At 36.9% G+C, this 18,599-nt stretch overlaps 3 protein-coding genes across 3 annotated transcripts; 2 read left to right on the forward strand and 1 right to left on the reverse strand.

Moving 5' to 3' along the window:
* Positions 1-2,348: 2,348 nt before the first annotated feature.
* LOC118349634 lies at positions 2,349-9,187 on the forward strand. Its single transcript, XM_035695129.1, has 4 exons — positions 2,349-2,474; positions 2,594-2,854; positions 8,739-8,903; positions 8,975-9,187. The coding sequence occupies exons 1-4, from the start codon at positions 2,349-2,351 to the stop codon at positions 9,185-9,187; spliced, it is 765 nt and encodes a 254-aa protein (XP_035551022.1).
* A 1,293-nt stretch (positions 9,188-10,480) lies between these two features.
* Positions 10,481-13,877, reverse strand: LOC108990282 (linamarin synthase 2-like). Its single transcript, XM_018964202.2, has 2 exons — positions 13,376-13,877; positions 10,481-11,541 (listed from the first exon to the last, which is right to left on the reverse strand). Exons 1-2 carry the CDS (start codon positions 13,875-13,877, stop codon positions 10,610-10,612), a joined length of 1,434 nt encoding a protein of 477 aa, XP_018819747.1. The 3' UTR covers positions 10,481-10,609.
* A 936-nt stretch (positions 13,878-14,813) lies between these two features.
* On the forward strand, positions 14,814-18,485 carry LOC118349635. The gene is made up of 4 exons (XM_035695130.1): positions 14,814-16,295; positions 16,401-16,625; positions 17,778-18,245; positions 18,480-18,485. The coding sequence occupies exons 1-4, from the start codon at positions 14,814-14,816 to the stop codon at positions 18,483-18,485; spliced, it is 2,181 nt and encodes a 726-aa protein (XP_035551023.1).
* Positions 18,486-18,599: the final 114 nt, after the last annotated feature.

Below are 18,599 nucleotides of genomic sequence, written 5' to 3' on the forward strand. Positions count from 1 at the left end.
TGAAAACTTTACACCTTGCAACCATTTGTAAAAATCCATCCTCTCATCCATTGTCATCGTAAAATATGCATGCGTCATAATCACTCTGTTGCCTTCCACCCGTAAATGTAGATTATGTTTAATTTTTATTTTCTCAAGATCTTTCCTTGTCTTAATCGTGTCCTTCTTCTTTTTGTTAATACTCATCAACATCTCCAGAATATTATCACAAATATTATTCTCTATGTGCATTACATTCAAACAATGTCGCAACATGCACGATGGCCAATACGGCAAATCAAAGAAAATATTACGCTTTGTCCAACTCAATTTTGCTGCTCTTCGTTTTCTCTTGTTCTTTCTCTGACATTTGCCAAAATTATTCGGTCTAACTTACAGTAACTGTTCCACTAACTCGTCCCCAAAAAAATCATTCGGTGCAGTTCTGTCCTCAACTCTCCCATCAAATTTAGCACATTCTCTTCGCCATGCATGATTTGTTAACAGATACCGTCGATGGCCCATGAAACACAGCTTCGGTGAATGTTTTAGCTACTCACTAGAAATTTCTTTATTACACGTGGGACACGCTAAGTTCCCTTTAGCACTCAAACTAGAAAGGTTCTCATATACTGAAAAATCATTTATCGTCCACATTACTACAACATGTATCTGAAAAAATATAGCATATATAGTAGCATATATAATATATACTATTCATACTGTTATTAGTCTATGTAATAGTACATAGTGTTATTTGTATAGCATATATAATTATTAGCTTATAATATATTAGTATATAATATTAGTTGTTAATTATACTTTATTAATATATTAACAACACTAGACTAGTATAATATATATACTAGTACATAGTGTATAAGTATAGTATATTATAATATATACTTGTATATGGTGTATAAGTATAGTATATTAGTATATTACATATAGTATAGTAATAATATTCTTGATCGATAATCACATATTCACAATATATAACAACTATATTATCAATAATAATATTATTACATTATATAATATATAACAACTATTATATATTATATTATTTAGTATAAATGATCAAAATTTTAGAAACGTTCGAACACACCAATATAATGTTTAAATGTTTCGGGACTTAAGTGACAAACGTTCGAACGTACAAATATATCATTCACATGTCTCGAGAATTAAGTGACAAACGTTCGAACGTACAAATTGTAACGTTCGGATGTCTCTCTCGCTCATTAAGTGACATTCGAACGTTAACAATATAACGTTCGAATGTCACGTGTATATAAGCTATCGTCCGAACACGAAACGACATTTCAAACGATAGAATGTCGTTGCAACCATTCGTACTGCCACCAAATATGTTGCTGCTGCTGTCAAACACCACCACAAACGTCACAAAAGAGGTAGGCATTCGTCTTTAACCCTTAATATGCTTTTTCTTTTATGTTTAATGGAGGTTTCGGGAGTTTTCGAGACCCATTAGTGGTCAGACTTTCATTTTAATTTTTTGGCAACTATGGGTTGCCAATGGCCAAACGACCACCGTAGTAAGGTTTTTTTAAAGTTATATTTCATTTTTACAGTTGCTTTTGGCCACTTTCATAGTGTTTGTGGTGTTAGGGAATAACTGAGTCGACTCAACTATTTTTGTATCGTAACGTTTGAACGTTACAACCTCACGTTCGAATGCTAGACTTTTCAAATGAGGAAGACGGCTAACACGTTCAAACGTTAATCAAATAACGTGCGAACGTTCTACAGTATGTGCGAACATAACAAGAGTACGTGCGAATGTGTATTTTACATTCGAACGTACGTTTGTAATGTTCAAAAATAAGATCGTTCATATTCTTGAGTGTCACATACCTTCGAACGTTAGTCTTACGTTTGAACGTTTTTTTCACATTCGTTTGAATTTAAAACCTTTTAGCTTCGAGAAATATTAGAAACATTAGAACTAAAAGTTAATGTACGTTTGAACGTCTTAATAAATACGTTCAAGAGCTTGCTCACGTTCGAACGTATTTGTTTTGTATGTTTGAATGTAATAATTTTCTGTTTATTTTATTAATACCGTTCGAACGTATACTTGATTTAATTCGAACGTGTGTTTGCAAGCATCACGTTTGAACGTAACTCATCTTTCGTTTGAATGCTTATCCTGTAGGAAATTAATGTGCGAACGTAAAGCCTCATACATTTGAACGTAGAAGTTAATGTTCGAACGTGAATTATTTTTCGTTCGAACGTGTTTCTAAAATAATTTAGATTACAGTACATAATATGCATCATAATACTAATATTGCTCAAATTTTTTCTTTCTTTCATGATATGGCTCATCTTCTAACTACTAGGAAATGGGGGAGGGAATGAACAAGTCAGGACACTGCTCGAATTGGGGCTTGAACAGTGATGGCCAAATGAGAAGTCCTAATGAACGAGTTCGACGAACTCAGATGGGAGACATCAAGCCTCATAGACGTGTTCACTACCAGAGGCTGGACTAGTATCTGCACATTGAATGGTTCGAGAGTTTTATATAGGGATGTGCTCCATGCCTCAGGATACATCCTCTCACATCGTGACTGTATGCGGTGCTTAGTTCGAGGTCTTGGTGGATGTCATCGTCGAGCCATTGGGGATCCATCGCGTAGCTAAGACATTGACTACAGGAGACGCTCAGCCTAGGGATGGATCCCGAGTAGATGCAGATGTAGGCACTTCTGCATCATCTACTGAACTAGTAGACCGGTCAGAGGCTAAGGGTACTGATGAGGAGGATGATGACCGAGATGAGGATTTCTACAATGTCCTCACTGGGAGAGACCAAGAGCAGCTAGATAGGAAGAACTCCTTCATGCAGGTACATCTCCTCCATTGTTTTCTCATGTTGCATCTTATTATGCTGTACCTGCCCTTTGACATGTCCTCCAGCCCTTCTAGCACGAAGCCACTGCCCATAAGGGAGCTGCGACAGAGCAGTATGCTCCATCTCACCACTCCATAGATCACAGTCTCGATGGCCATGTCCGAGCTTCCCACAAATATAACAAAAATTTGGGAGATGTTCATATGAAAACCTCACCCAAACAGGTTGTGTAGAACCCAAGAAGATTCTCTTTCCAAATAACAATGGCTTAGATATATCAATACACATGCGCACCCTCATATACTACCCCCATGCTATCTCATCTTTATCTAAATCCACTTCCAACACCCTCCCAATTGCCTTACAAATAAGATTCCCCATATACACATTCCTTGCAATTAAGGGAAGATAATGTATTCTTACCCAAAACAGAGCCTCCTTTGGTTCTAGTTGATGGACCTGCTTCATACTCTTGACATCACTTGTCAAGACAAGATGCTTATCAAAAGTCCACGAGCCATCCCTTTTGACACGTTCCTTATCGCGAGGGTCCTCAAACTCTGCTAGGAACAAACTTGGACTCAGATCACGAAAAGGTTACCGTCTTCACAGGCCTCTAAATCCTCTTCATCGCCAGCTTGAAAGCTTCTTTATTAAATGTTTTGAAGTCAGAAGTTTGACGATCAAACATCTAACTCATGTTGCTATAGCATCCTCCAAATTACCTTCTTCAACCGTAATCACCTATTCCTCCTGCTTTGTGAGAGACAGTCGTTGGCAAAGTGACTCAAGAGTATAAACTCCATCCTGTAAACACGACAAAAGAACCATGCAAGTCCTCTACGAGATAGGTAGAAGACCTCTACGAAAGGGAGAACCTTGAGAGGAAAGAGTTTATTATCTATGAAATATGTAGTTTTATTCTGTTAACCCTCTTCTTTTAGTTGTTCTTATTGCTCCCATATAAGAATATTCAAAAAGTAATTAAATGTTAATTGAAAACAATCCAAGAATTAAACAATATAATCGAATCTGGAAAATAATGTCCATTAATTACTGATGGGTAGTTGTGATCGATATATCAAGTTGGATATATCTTCTATATATATAAAGTGGTCATCTAACGGAAATTCTTTATTTTAATAGATTTTCTTGTTTTTTTGTTAACTTTTCCTGTATTCCGTCAACTCCCCTTAAATCCATTTGTATAGTAAAATTAAAAGCAATGTGAAGAGTTATTGGAATGTCTGTTGAATATATCATAGATATATTGACCTTTTTACTTCACGGATGATCTGCAACATGTTGGAAGACCAAACGTCTCTTCCACCAACGGTGCGAAGTGGCCAAGAATCACCAGGTTTACTATGTCTGCCATTTATTTCTTTCATCATCATAAATTTTTGGTACACAGATGGACTGAGGCAAGTTTTTTTTGCTGTTTATAAGAAGTCTGCGTGTCGTCTCAAGTTAAGGTTTGCTATGCCTGCTGTTTCTTTCTTTCATCATCATAAATTTTTGGTATATAGACGGACTGAGGCAAGTTTTTTTTTTTTCTGTGTATTATTCGAGGTCGATTCTAACAAAAACCCAGTTGAAAGACAAATTTTTTTACAAGTTTACAGAAACAGAGTGAGAGAAAGAGAGAACACGGGAGGAAGACACAAAAGCTTACGACAGTGTAATGGTGATTGACCTGGGCAGTGTCTCACGGCTGGGCTTTGGTGCATGACGGCAAGTGGCTGGGAAGCTTCAGTCGTTGGCAGCGGAGGTGCAACGATTGACTCTGTTTTTGGCCTCCTAAAATAGATGCTTACTAGCTCATTGTAACGCCCCGTTCCCGGAGGTCCGGAGAGTTAGCTCTTAATACCTAAAATCAACTTAAATAATACAACTATAAAGTCCAGAAAATTCCATAAAACATTAATCCGGTTAATTAAACCAAATATCTACGTTCTTCCATGGAGACAATAAAGAAAACCTCAATAACATAAATTAAAAACTCTCCAAAACTCGAAATTATCCTTAACTCCTCGGATCAAAATAACCGAAAAAAATAAAATCAGTTTACTAACAACGACTCTCAAATAAACACTTGCACCCTCATGTACTTATTCCACTTCGATCATCATACCTTACTAAAACTTCTTACTCTTGTTCTCCAACTGAACCATCAAAATTATCTGAAAAATATATGGAGATAAGGGGTGAGTTATCAACAACTCAGTAAGCAGAGAATATATACCAGTGTATAAACATGAGCATTTACAGAAATCAGAATGCAGAACAAAACATTTTCATTTTCAGAGTGCGGAAGCAGAACATGTTATCAAAATATCAGAACGAAGATTTAGAAATAATTTCGTTCAAAATATTCTTTGGCATAGCATAAATGATCATCATCATCATCAGAACATCATATCAGAACAGAGGCCATGTATAATCCCCGTGGTAGGGTTGTGCATCTGCGGATAGCCAAGCAGAACATGAAACACTCTGTCACCAAGGTGTGCACTCAAAACAGAGACCACTACTATAACTCGTGGCAGGTCCGTATCCACTATTATTACCAGTGATTGGGCCGTATCCACTATTATTACCCGTGGTTGGGCCGTATCCACTATTATAACCCGTGGTTGGGCCGAATCCACTATTATAACCCGTGGTTGGGCCGTATCCACTATTGTAACCCGTGGTTGGGCTGTATGCCACTATTATCACCCGTGGCAGGGCCGTAACTGAACAGAACGGAAACAGAATCAAATTCAGAATTAGAGAGTCATGCCAAATGTTTTTAGAAATCACGTCTGATCCAAACAGAGTACTGAACAAAAATCTTCAGAACATAACAAAATCATATCACAACATAATTTATGCGCAAATTTCATATTCGCTCTCATTTTCAAAGTTTAGAATAGAATGTCAAAAATAAGCTCATGTCTACACCAGTCATGACAGAAAATACTTTCTTCTTAAACAAAATCTCATGAGTAATGCAGAATAAATATCTGAGGTTGTTTTCAGAATTCTTTTCATAGCAAAAGATGCACATTTTTTTAAAAATGACCTCTGATCATTTTATTTAATGCAAAGTCTAGCATATGAACCCCGCTTACCTGAACTTCTTAGCTTTTTTGGAATTCCTCAAAACATCGGACAATAATTAATCGTCACCTATAAAATAATTACGTAATTTTCATAAATTTTCAATTAATCACGTATTTCGATATTTAATCCTAAGCTTATAAAATAACCTATTTAATTCCTCAAAACCTAAAATTACCAATCATCATTTTCTAAAATCGCCAATGCTAATTTAATACTTATGACTAAAACATTTAAAAGTCAGACCTATTTATTATTGAAAACCAACTATAAAGTTTAATACTGGATAATATAATTATTCGAAAATATTTTAAACAAATAACCCATAACAATTTTAAATAGACTAAAACATATCTAAAATGTAAAAATAATATTACACCAATATTGTTTACTATTAAAATAAATCTTTACTTAAAAAAATATATTAAAATACTTAAACGATTTTTTTGTAATCATAATTATATAAGAGTGTACCAATACATAATAAGAATTTTAAAGCACATTAATATAACACTTAGTAAAAGGGCACTAATGTAATTTCTTTCATTTATTTGAAAACCAATAAAACCTACGGAAAACAAAATAATGTGCAAGGCAGGGGCTTACTCACGGAGGGAAAACAAGTGGCAGCGTGCGATGGTTGGACTGGGTAGGTAGTGGCGACGCGGCTGGAGAGCAGGCGTACGGCGGACATGCTGTCAAGCTGGGTTAAGCACAGGAGAGGGAGAAAATGGAGAGTGAGAGACAGAGAGACCGAGAGGGAGATTACGCACCATGTGGCGTGCATAGAGGCTTCGGATGGTGGCGCTAGACATCACTAGGCGGTGGAGGACTGATTTCCAGCGGGTGATAGCGGCTCGGGGCAGAGGTGGCGATGACTGCACGTAGCAACCCTCCTAATGGTTGGGCAGCTCGTAGAGGAGCCTTATGCAGGAGAAAAATGGCTCTGTTTTGGTGATCAAAAATAGGGGATGACTTCTCGTGGCTGCCAGTGGTTGGCATCGTGTGCATGGTGCAGATACGGTGGCTTACGGTTGCACGAGGGGCTGGGCAATGATTGGTGGCTTCCGTCGTGCAGGGGAAAGACTCACACTGGGTGGTTTCCATTCGGCTGAGTGCACACGGCGTTGGCTTTTCTGATGCAGTAATGCCAAGTTGCGTCTCGGGCTGGTTTGCTTGCGACAGTGGAGCGGTGGTTCAAGACGGTAGCAGCGGTTGGAACTCAGTGGAGGGTTTGATGGAGGTTGAGACGCAGTGCAGGCCCGCTGCGAACGTACGTGCATGGTGGAGGCGTTGGGCTGGTTCTCGATCGGTGGGAAGAAACAGAGGGTGTTGCGGCTTTGTGTTTTGCAGAAAGTATAACTATAAATATATATATAAAGGTGGTTGAACGTAGAAAGAAACCCTAGAGCCGTAGGAGACAAGTGTGCAGACGAGAAAAGAAAAAAAAAATAGACGGAAAGAAATGAAACGTGCGGCAGTTAACGTAGTTAACATGTGAAAAAAAAAATAAATAAAAAGAATAAACTAAAAAAAAATAAAAAAAACAAATTGAGCTTTAATGGGTCCGGGTGTTACACTCATGCTTTGTTTGAGGCTAACGGGAAACGATTTAAATATAAATATATATATATATTTTGGTCTGGCTTCGTAGGGGGGGAAAACTATAATTTTCAAGGTTTTTTGGTTGCTTGGGAGGTGATTCTGAAAATTGATAGTTTAGGGTATCATTGCAGCTTGTATGGTTTCTCATATATATATATATATATATATATATATATATATATATGTTTCATTGATTATTATATATATATATATATATATATATATATATATATTTTGGTCTGTGGCTTCGTAAGAGGGAAAACTATAATTTTCAAAGAGATCATCGAGAGTGCAAATGACAAAAAACTATCAGTTACTTTCAAGTGTTACATTCATTTTTGTATTATCGATCATATGTTACATTTGTATGGGTTCTGAAGATTATTACAGTGCGCTTTGAGATATGGCTCTCCAGGAGCCCTTGCTCTATTTGTGTAAAGAAATATCAGTTTAGTTCCATTTCTGGGGATTTTTGTTGCTTATTTTTTTTAGCTACATATTTGTCGCTTTACAGTGAGTGATATTTTTTTGTCCATTGATGAGTGCCTTTATCACAATGGAAGAAGACTATCCATTTTCCATGATGGAAGAAGAGCTGGGATAGATATACTGTATTCGTAGAGTGGTCAATGCTTTTTTAACACAAGTCTACACCAGACCCTCCAATATTATTTCAGCTTCACCTGTTTTCTTTCTTTCCATTTAAATATTTATTCGGAGGATAGAGTTGTATGCATACTACTGAACGACTCTATCTGTTTTATCCATTTATTTTCTTCGTCTTCTTCTAATTTCTTCCTTATCGTCTTTGGTCTTTTCATATTGCATGTTCAGACAATTACGTACTGTCAATTCTTATTCTCCTTTACTCAAGTCTGCAAGAAAACGATAGTCTGGTAATTAAATTGGCCAGATCGATGCTGCTATATGGCATTCGCTGAATTCAGATTCCATATGGTAATTTGCTCAAATTGCAGCAAACAAAACCATTTTGAGTACTACTTAAATCAAATTCTGACAAAACTTCTCGGGTCTTGGCCGATTGTTTACAAAAAAAGAAAGAAATCATGGAGTCTGTTTCTAATTACTTGGATTACAACATTCTTAGAATATGTGGTTCATATTTATATGGAATCTGATATGCTTTGTTTGGATTTTGAATTGAAAGATGGACAGGACGTCTATACTTGGAGATACTATAGAGTACATGAAAGAACTCCTAGAGAAAATCAACAGTTTGCAGCTAGAAATTGATCAAGGGAGTTCAAACATTACGGGCATTTTCAAGATCCTGGTAAAACCAAATGAAGTATTGGTTAGAAATTCACCGAAGGTAAGAACTCTGCTCGCTTTACTCAGCAAGATCCTCAAAATTGAAGTCAAACATGAATTACTTACCAAAAGTCTGAATGTGGTAATTCCACGCGTTGCCTTGGCAGTGATGTGGATTGGGGGAATGTGGATACAATGATTGAGATTTGCTGTGCAGGGAAGCCAGGGCTGCTGCTATCATCAGTGAATACCTTAGAAGTATTAGGCTTGAGATTCAACAATGTGTCATTAGTTGTTTCCATGACTTTGCAATGCAAGCTTCCTGCTCAGAGGCACCAAATTTAATTATCTGGCAATTATCCTATGGTGGAAGTTTTTGGTTTTTTTTTTTTAATCAATTTGTTGAACAAGTGATCTTATATACTATCTTCACTCCTGAATTTGGGCATCAATGGCAATGAAATTCACTTTTCCAACAATAAATTGGTAGTAGTTTCAGATCCCAAATGCCTTTTCATAGCGTCTGATAACCTGCATGAATGCAATAATAAACACTGATAAACAAAGATGAGCCATATTTTAAAAGTGAAGAGATTACCAGAAAGTAAAAAAACAAATATAGTTCAACGAATAACACATGCATTTGTAAAACAATGCACAGCCTATGCAATAAAATGGCTGTAAGACATAAGAGCAACTCCCATTCATACAAGCACTCGATATCAATCCTCATGTAATTATAGAAAAAAGAGCAGCCTATCGCCAGAGATAACGTGCTAAAATACCTCTGGCCTTTGACTGTTAAGACTTGCATAGCCAGTATCATGGTTTCCTGCAATGTAATGAACTTTGATATTTGTATATCTTCTTTGTGCATTCAAACCAAATATATGCTTAAAACGGCTTAAAGACTCCTGCCATCTAATCAACCAAAGAATGTCAAGGGCATTCCACACCAGAAAATTAACAACAAATGCAAAAGAAAGAACGTAATTTCAAGTTTTCAAATCTCTGTATTTTCAATGAGGTTTGCCAAGTCAAATGTACCTATATTATTATTATAGGCCCACCAATTAACTTATTGACTAAATTATTCATGTAATCCAACCAGCCGATGAGATTTGCAAGGCTTAAATCATTGTTTTAAGGTGGTGGTAACGCCAAGTTAACAATAATTATATTGGTAATTTAAGCAATAAGATTAAGATTTTACCCTTCATAATTAATACATAATCTCATAATCAAGATACTGATTGACAAACGGTCATTGGGTAATAAGATTGAGATTTTCTTCACTATACCTTAAATTATTAAGTGAAATCAATCATTTTTATAAAATATATATATTATTTTTTAGAAATAATCATTTTATAAAACTAGGTAAACGTGCTTTGCACGTTGCTCCCACCTAGTGTGTATATATATATATATATATATATATAAAATATGTTATTCATTATTACAATTCTCATCATCCTTTCATTATCTAATGATGTGACATTAAATGATAGGTTCATAAGTGAAATATAATAAATAATTTCTAATCATTTAATGCCACATTATAAGATAATGAGAGGATAATAAAAAAAATTATAAATAGATTTTTTCATATATATATATATATATAAGTCAAGTGATTTGTACAATATTTATCAAGTATTTAATGATAAAAAAAATCAACATGGACAACAATAAATGCTCCATGCGGAAATTTTTTTCGGATAATAGCCAAACTTTGATTCTTTTATGTTCTGCCTTCAAAATTGGCTAATGGAGAGCCTCCTTAATCAACCTTTCAAAGTTCTTATAAGATGAACCTCCGATATCAGCAGCTTCCTCTGCTTTCTTCTTCCATTCTACTGCCTTTCGCCTCATTGCCTTTCCCTTCTCCCCTCCCATCATTTCCTTAACTAGTGCTTCAACCTCAACTCGTTTTACATCCATATTGACCTCCATGCCAATCCCCCAACTAGTGCAAGCGTATCGGCAATTCGTTTGCTGTTCTGCAAAAAATGGCCAGCAAATAACAGGTACACCAGTACCACAAATACTTTCCAACATAGAATTCCACCCACAATGTGATAGGAAAGCGCCAACTGCTGGGTGTGCTAGAACTTGGCCTTGGGGGCACCAGTTTGCTATAAATGCCCTGTCCTTTGTCGCCTCAAAGAATTCTTCAGGCAAAATCACCGAGTCTCCCATCACTAAATCAGGCCTAACAATCCACAGAAATGAGTGCTTGCTATTTGCAAGCCCCCATGCAAATTCCTTCAGATGTTGTTCGGTCATGACTGTCATGCTGCCATAATTTACGTAAACGACTGAGTTGGGTTCTCTCTGGTCGAGCCATTGGAGGCATTTTGAGTCTTCTTTCCATAAGCTTAAACTTAGAGATTTGAGTTTGCTGTCAGGAATATGCCGGTTGATGAGTAAGGGAAGCGGGCCTAGGGTGTAAATGTTGCCAGGGAATTTGGCCGAAATTGCTTCGAGTACTTCATGTTCAAACTCATCAAATGTGTTGAAAATGATCGCTGCAGAATTCAAGCAATTTTGTGCTTCTGATCCCAGAAAGTCGAAAAAGATATCCTTAGTGTCGGTGACTCTGATGAAGCTAGGGAGATCCTTGAGCCTGATGTTTTTCATGCCCGGGATCCAGTTGATTGGTGTGTCGAGCGTGCCATCATCTTGGAAGCTTTCGTCTGCATGCAAGACATGAAGGACAGATTTCCAAGGTCCCGATTAGATAAGCAGTTTGATTCGCCTCATTGCCTATGGTGGAATTCCATGTCCCATAATTTTTCATGGCAAAAATTACATTTTCATTGGAAAAATTGCATTCACCGCGGCCCAACGAAGGTCGTAATTGCATGTTAAAAATATAGTTTTATATGCTCCTTGAAAAACAAAAATTGTACGCATGGCCGCATGGTAGAACCAGGATTTTTTTGTTGGTGGCCAATTGACATAAATATAAAAGCATGTAAATTCTTTTACTCTCTCTCTCTCTCTCTCTCTATTTGAGTACACGTGCATTACTAAAGATCTATTTAAAGATCACTTGAAGTAACAAATCAATAATGTAATTGCTAAAAATCGATTAAATAATTAAAAAGCCAATATTGTTTTACAAATCATCATAGAAGTACAAATAAATGATAAAAATTAAGAAAACAAAATATAAAACTCATTATTGAATCTAAGACTAAATGGTGTAACCTCTATTATATAGATAAGAATAGCCATGAATATATGTTGCATTTACTCTTAATTGTTAAGTCGATGCTAGCTGGATAGATGTTAACAAAATCCAATCAAAATAAATTAGCTAGTAGAAGACTTGAACGGGAAAGTGTCAACAAATAGGAAAAATGAGGTTTTAAATATACCATATAGCTTATAAAAATAGACCGAAAAATTTTCTTGTCTATTATATATGAGATGTGAAAAATAAAAAATAAAACAATTAATGTGAAACTGTGAGTTTTTATTAATTAATGACCAAGAAATAGGTATAAGTATGAAAAAATTATTGAGAAAATAAAAGAAATTTGGAAAAATAAGTACTATGTAGGATTTTTGAGGGGTCAAAATTGTTTTTTTATATATATATATTAAGACATCTTAAAAAAGTATGTATTAAAGAAAGCATTTTGAAGAATTTTGGGCCCCTGATCGTACATCTTAGGTTCTATTTGAATGTTGAGTTGAGTTGAGATGAATTGAGTTCTTTATGAATAGTAGTGAGTTGAGATGGTGAAGTGAATTTTGTGAGGCTCACCTAAGATGAGTTTATATGTGTTTGGATGTTAAGATAAATTTAGATATAATTATGAGAAGTTAAAAAAGGTTATGGGTTGCATATGTAAAAATGTGTTGAGTTTAAAAAAGTTATGAGTCCCACGTATAAAGAAGTTTTGATTTGAGATGAATTTAGTAATTTGAGAGTTGAGTGTTTGGATGATAGACTCAGCTTAAAATTAGATTGAATTGAATTAATCTCTGTTCAGTCCAAGTTCCAAACGAGGCCAAACCTTATTAGTTTTTGAGGATGAGATGAGATGAATTGAGATTAAAATTAAAAATTGGATAAAATATTGTTAGAATATAATTTTTTAATATTATTGTAGTTTTGAGATTTGAAAAAATTGAATTGTTTATTTTATTTTGTATGGAAATTTGAGAAAATTATAATGATTAAAGGAGATGAGATGAGATAAATTGAGATGAATTGTAAAAATAAAAGAGACCTTAATCTCTCAAATTCATGATTAAAACCCATGTAATTTATGCTCTATAATATCGTAAGGGTTAAGAAGACTTTTTTTTCATTTTTATTATATTTTAATAATCTTATTTTGAAAAAGCTAATAGAAACGAAAGAGATCGCTCCATCTAATATAAATTGTTTAATCTAATCAGTTGACTACAAATATTTCAAGAAGAGAGCTCCTTGACAAATTAAGGGTCGTGATAAAAATCTTGTTTTATTATTAATAATCTTATCATGATGCCGGCCCCATGCCAACTTCATACCTTTGAAAGGAAGGATGCCTCGGTTGATGAGTTCAGTGAAGTTCAGATATCCCATAAAGCCACAAGCCGAGGCAGTCCAGAATCGTACCTCTGGGATGCCCAATTCTTCAGCAACTTTACTTCCAAAACCCATCATCCCATCCGATACTATGCAACTAACAGGAGGCCGAGCAGAGTTGAGCCTAATTACCAGCTCTTTAAAGGGGACCGCGCAGTTCTTTCTTGTGGACTCACACAGTGCACGACCATCTTGAGTTGCATCAAGGTCGGTCGGTGGCATCCCGTCCGGGATTGTTTCAAACTGGAAATCCGGCAGGCCCTTCACTTGGTCGGGTCCCATGGACCGGATTAAACGCGTGTGGTTGAACTCAGTGTTGACAAAGGTTATGTGGAAACCCTTGGAGTGTAGGAGCTTGGCTAAGTTCATCATGGGGATCACATGCCCTTGTGTGGGGTATGGGACACATACTGCATGGGGCTTCTTTGCTCCCACTGAATCCATCTTTAGCTACCCAATTGAGCGTCTAAGAGGTCGAGGTCGAATCAGAGTTCAAGGATGATGATATATAGTTTACTTAGCTTTGCGTCTTTTATAGAAAAAATGCTTCGGTATTAGCCGTTCGATGGAGTCAAAGTACTCTCATAAACTGTTAAGAGGGGTAAGCTGAGAGATTATTTATCAAACATGACAAGTGACAACTGATCAATGCTAAGCATTCCAGTTTGATTATATTGACAAAATCAAAGAGAAGAATCATTTGTTTAAAAGTTTCTGATAAGGAAGATAAAGAGGTAATCATTTCTTAATGATCATTAATGCCTGCACGTAATTTAATTTTCTATATATTGTGATCAATGCATATATCTATTACTATTATACAACTATTATACAAGTGGTTATAAATAAGTGGCTATGAAACGGTATGAAACGGAAATTCTTATTTTCCGTTAACTTTCCGTCAAATTCCCGTTAAATTACTACCGCAGCTTTGGCCTTTCTCTAGAAACCAGACCCTCTCTCTTGGTCCCAGATTTTATTTCCTGGTCCTTGCGGCTCAAAAGCTCAGTCCCAGCACTGGCAGCACCATGCAAGGATACACAGAAATGAAAGAGATAGATGGTGCTGAGAGAGAAAACAGATCTAAAACGAAAAGAAAGAAAGATATTACAAGATGAAAAAAATAGTTTGAGAAGGGTTAATATTGTACTTTCCATACATTTCCTATTTTTTGATTTTATTCTATTAATTCTCTGTAAATATCTTTATTAGCTGTAGAAATCAGTTAGTTTGTTACAGATCATTTCGTGTATATTTAGACCATCACTGTACAGTGAAAGAATATACTGAATAGAGGAATATTTTCACATATTCTCCATCTTCCTTCGTGCTCTCTGTTTCCCTTTTGATTCTCTGTTTACTTTTCATTCTAAAACTAACATGGTATCAAGAGCCTCGAGAGCACCATCCATGGAGGATCTCCTCGACAGTTCAGACGAGTCTTCTTCTCCCACCCACCCTTCTGTTCATTCACGCATTCCTTCAAACAACAACCATGCCGTACATCTGACCCAATATCTTAACCTCACGGACCCTAGCAACCCATTTCGTCTAGATACTGGTGACACCCCCGCCGTGATTTTAGTCACGGATTTACTCACTAGTGAAAATTATTCCACCTGGTCGCGCGCGATGCGCAGAGCACTTCGCGCGAAGAACAAATTAGCCTTCATCTCCGGATTGATTTCTAAACCCACTGACCCAGATAATCCACTCTTTGATCTATGGGAACGCTGCAACGATATGGTGGTTTCATGGTTACAAAATTCCATCAGCCCTTCCATCAAATCTAGTGTGGCATTTGTTGATGACGCTCGTGAGATCTGGCTTGACCTTGAGGATCGTTTCTCTCATCAAAACGGACCTCGAATTTATCAGCTCAAGAAGACCTTAGCTAGCCTTCTTCAAGAATCAGACACTGTAAGTGTTTATTACGGCAAGCTAAAAACCCTAAGGGATGAGTTGTTGATTTATGATCCTATTCTTTTTTGCAAATGTGGTTCAATGAAAATTTTATTTGATCGTTACCAAAGAGATTGTGTTTTTCAATTTCTAATGGGGTTAAATGACACTTACTCGCCTGTTAGGGATCAGATTATGCTTCTTGACCCTTTACCTCCACTCATCAAAGTTTTTTCCCTCATTCAACAACAAGAACGTCACTATAAAATGGCCTCTGTCTCTCCTTCACCTGACTCCATGGCATTTGCCATCAGACACCCTTACCCCACTTCCAACAAATTTTCTCTCCAATCTAAATCCAAGAAAGACCGACCTTACTGTAACCATTGCAAAATCACTGGCCACACTTTTGAACATTATTTCAAAGCTGGTAATGCTGAGGCACCTATCTGTTCTCATTGTACCATGACTGGACACACAATGGAGAAATGCTATAAGCTTCATGGCTATCCACCTGGCCATAAATTGTTCAATAGATCTCAAAGTCCATCTGCTCTTGCTGCTCAACATGTTTCTGACCTAGAGGATGACAGTGATGTTCGAGTAGGTCTTACTAAGGCTCAATATCAACAACTTGTGGCTTTACTTCAACCCCGGGAGCTTGTCACTGCTGTTCAGCCCTCTGCTAATCAGATTCAATCCAACTTTCCCTCCACTTCCACTCCTCACATTTCTGGTATATCTCCTTGCTTATCCACCAGCACACACGACACTTTGTCCTCTCAATTTGCACATTGGATCATTGATACAGGCGCAACAGACCACATGGTCTGCTGTTCCTCTTTGTTGACCACCATTACAGCAAATATTTCTCACTCAGTCAGGTTACCAAATGGGACAAATGTCCCTGTCACACACACTGGAACAGTCCAGTTAACTAACTCCATTCTCCTCACTGAAGTTCTATGTGTCCCATCTTTCAAATTTAATTTGATTTCCGCAAAAAAATTGGCTGCCACACTCACTTGTTGCCTAGTGTTCTTCTCTGATTTTTGTCTCATACAGGACCTTCTATCTTGGACAACGATTGGGAAGGGTGAAGTGAGGAATGGTCTTTACTACTTGCTCAATACTAATGTCTCTCCATCCACTCTGGTCACCACACTTCAGTCCCTCACAAAGAACTCCATAACAGCCTCTGTTACTACTTCCAATAATGTTGCTGACCTATGGCATTGTCGCCTTGGTCACCCTTCATTTCCCGTTTTACACATGATTACAGATCCCATTGTAAGAGATCATATCTCTGATTTTAATACAAAAACTTGTTATGTTTGTCCATTAGCAAAATTTCATAGACTTTCATTCCCTCATAGCACACATAAAATGACTAAACCCTTTGAAATGGTGCACTGTGATCTCTGGGGACCAAGTTCTGTCCCTGCCTATGATGGTTCTCTTTATTTCCTCACCATAGTCGATGACTTCACCCGAAGTACATGGCTCTATCTCCTTCACAATAAAGCAGAAACCAGAAAAAGCATCATATCATTTGCCAACCTGATTGAAACTCAATTTGATTTAAAAATAAAAATTCTGAGAAGTGATAATGGCAAAGAGTTTCAAATGCAAGAATTTTTCAATACAAAAGGCATCATTCACCATACTAGTTGTGTTGCCACACCCCAACAAAATGGGGTTGTGGAAAGAAAACATTAACACATACTCAATGTAGCTCGGGCCTTAAAATTCCAAGCCAACCTCCCTCTTGACTTTTGGAATGACTGTGTCATGACAGCCACATACCTCATCAATAGGACCCCTAGTCCTTTACTTAACAACAAAACTCCATTTGAACTTTTATTTAATTCTCCACCATCTTATTCTCACTTAAGAGTTTTGGGTTCTCTTTGTTTTGCTTCCACCCTCCATCAAGGTAGGAAGAAATTTGACCCTAGAGGTCACATGTGCATCTTTCTTGGCTATCCTTTTGGCACTAAAGGCTACAAACTTCTTGACCTTGAGTCAAGAACAACCTTCATCTCTCGGGATGTGATATTTCATGAGTCCACTTTTCCTTTTCACACCATGACTAATCACTCACCTACTTCTTCTTCTAATCCCACATTTGTTTTCACACAACCCTTACCCAACACACTTGACTTTCCCATTTCTGTCCTACCTTTTCAATCCATCACACCAATGCATACAGCCACCTCTTCACCCCCACTTGCCCCCGACACATCACCCATATCTAACCCCCCTTCCCCAACATCTTCACCACTCATTTGCACCCCTTATACCCCCACCAGAGTAAGAAGAGCTCCACAGTATTTGCAAGAGTTTCACTGCAGCCAGACCTCACTTCCAACCCCTTCTCACCTGCTGTCCACTGCTATACCTGGTAGTCCTTGTTCTCTTGCCAATTTTTTATCTTATCAGAAATTTTCTCCTGCCTTTACTGCTTTTTCAACTTCTATTTCAACCATTTCTGATCCCATTACTTATAAACAAGCTGTGAAACATCCTGGATGGTGTCAAGCCATGGAAGTTGAATTGTTAGCCTTAGAACAAAACCATACTTGGGTCATCACTGATTTACCTCTTGGAAAAGAGGCTATTGACTGCAAATATGTTTACAAGACCAAATTTAATGCTGATGGGTCTATAGAAAGGCTAAAAGCACGGCTTGTGGCAAAGGGGTTTACCCAACAAGAAGGAATAGACTATACCGAGACTTTTTCCCCCGTAGCCAAGCTTGTCACTGTGAGAGTTTTACTGTCCATTGCTGCTATTCATGGCTGGTCTCTTCTCCAATTTGATGTTAATAACGCATTTCTCCATGGAGATTTAGACGAGGAGATTTATATGCGTAAACCACCCGGTTACAACAAAGGGGGACCCAACCAAGTATGCAAACTTCTCAAAAGTTTATATGGCCTCAAACAAGTCTCACGGCAATGGTATTCTAAATCTTATATGGCAACACTTGTCCAAGATGGGAATAGTGAACCTCTATTCTCCATCTTGTGGGGGCTATTACAAGATGAAAAAAATAGTTTGAGAAGGGTTAATATTGTACTTTCCATACATTTCCTATTTTTTGATTTTATTCTATTAATTCTCTGTAAATATCTTTATTAGCTGTAGAAATCAGTTAGTTTGTTACAGATCATTTCGTGTATATTTAGACCATCACTGTACAGTGAAAGAATATACTGAATAGAGGAATATTTTCACATATTCTCCATCTTCCTTCGTGCT

This window comes from Juglans regia, chromosome 10 (genome assembly GCF_001411555.2).
Source record: "Juglans regia cultivar Chandler chromosome 10, Walnut 2.0, whole genome shotgun sequence".
In the NCBI taxonomy this organism is placed as follows: domain Eukaryota; kingdom Viridiplantae; phylum Streptophyta; class Magnoliopsida; order Fagales; family Juglandaceae; genus Juglans; species Juglans regia.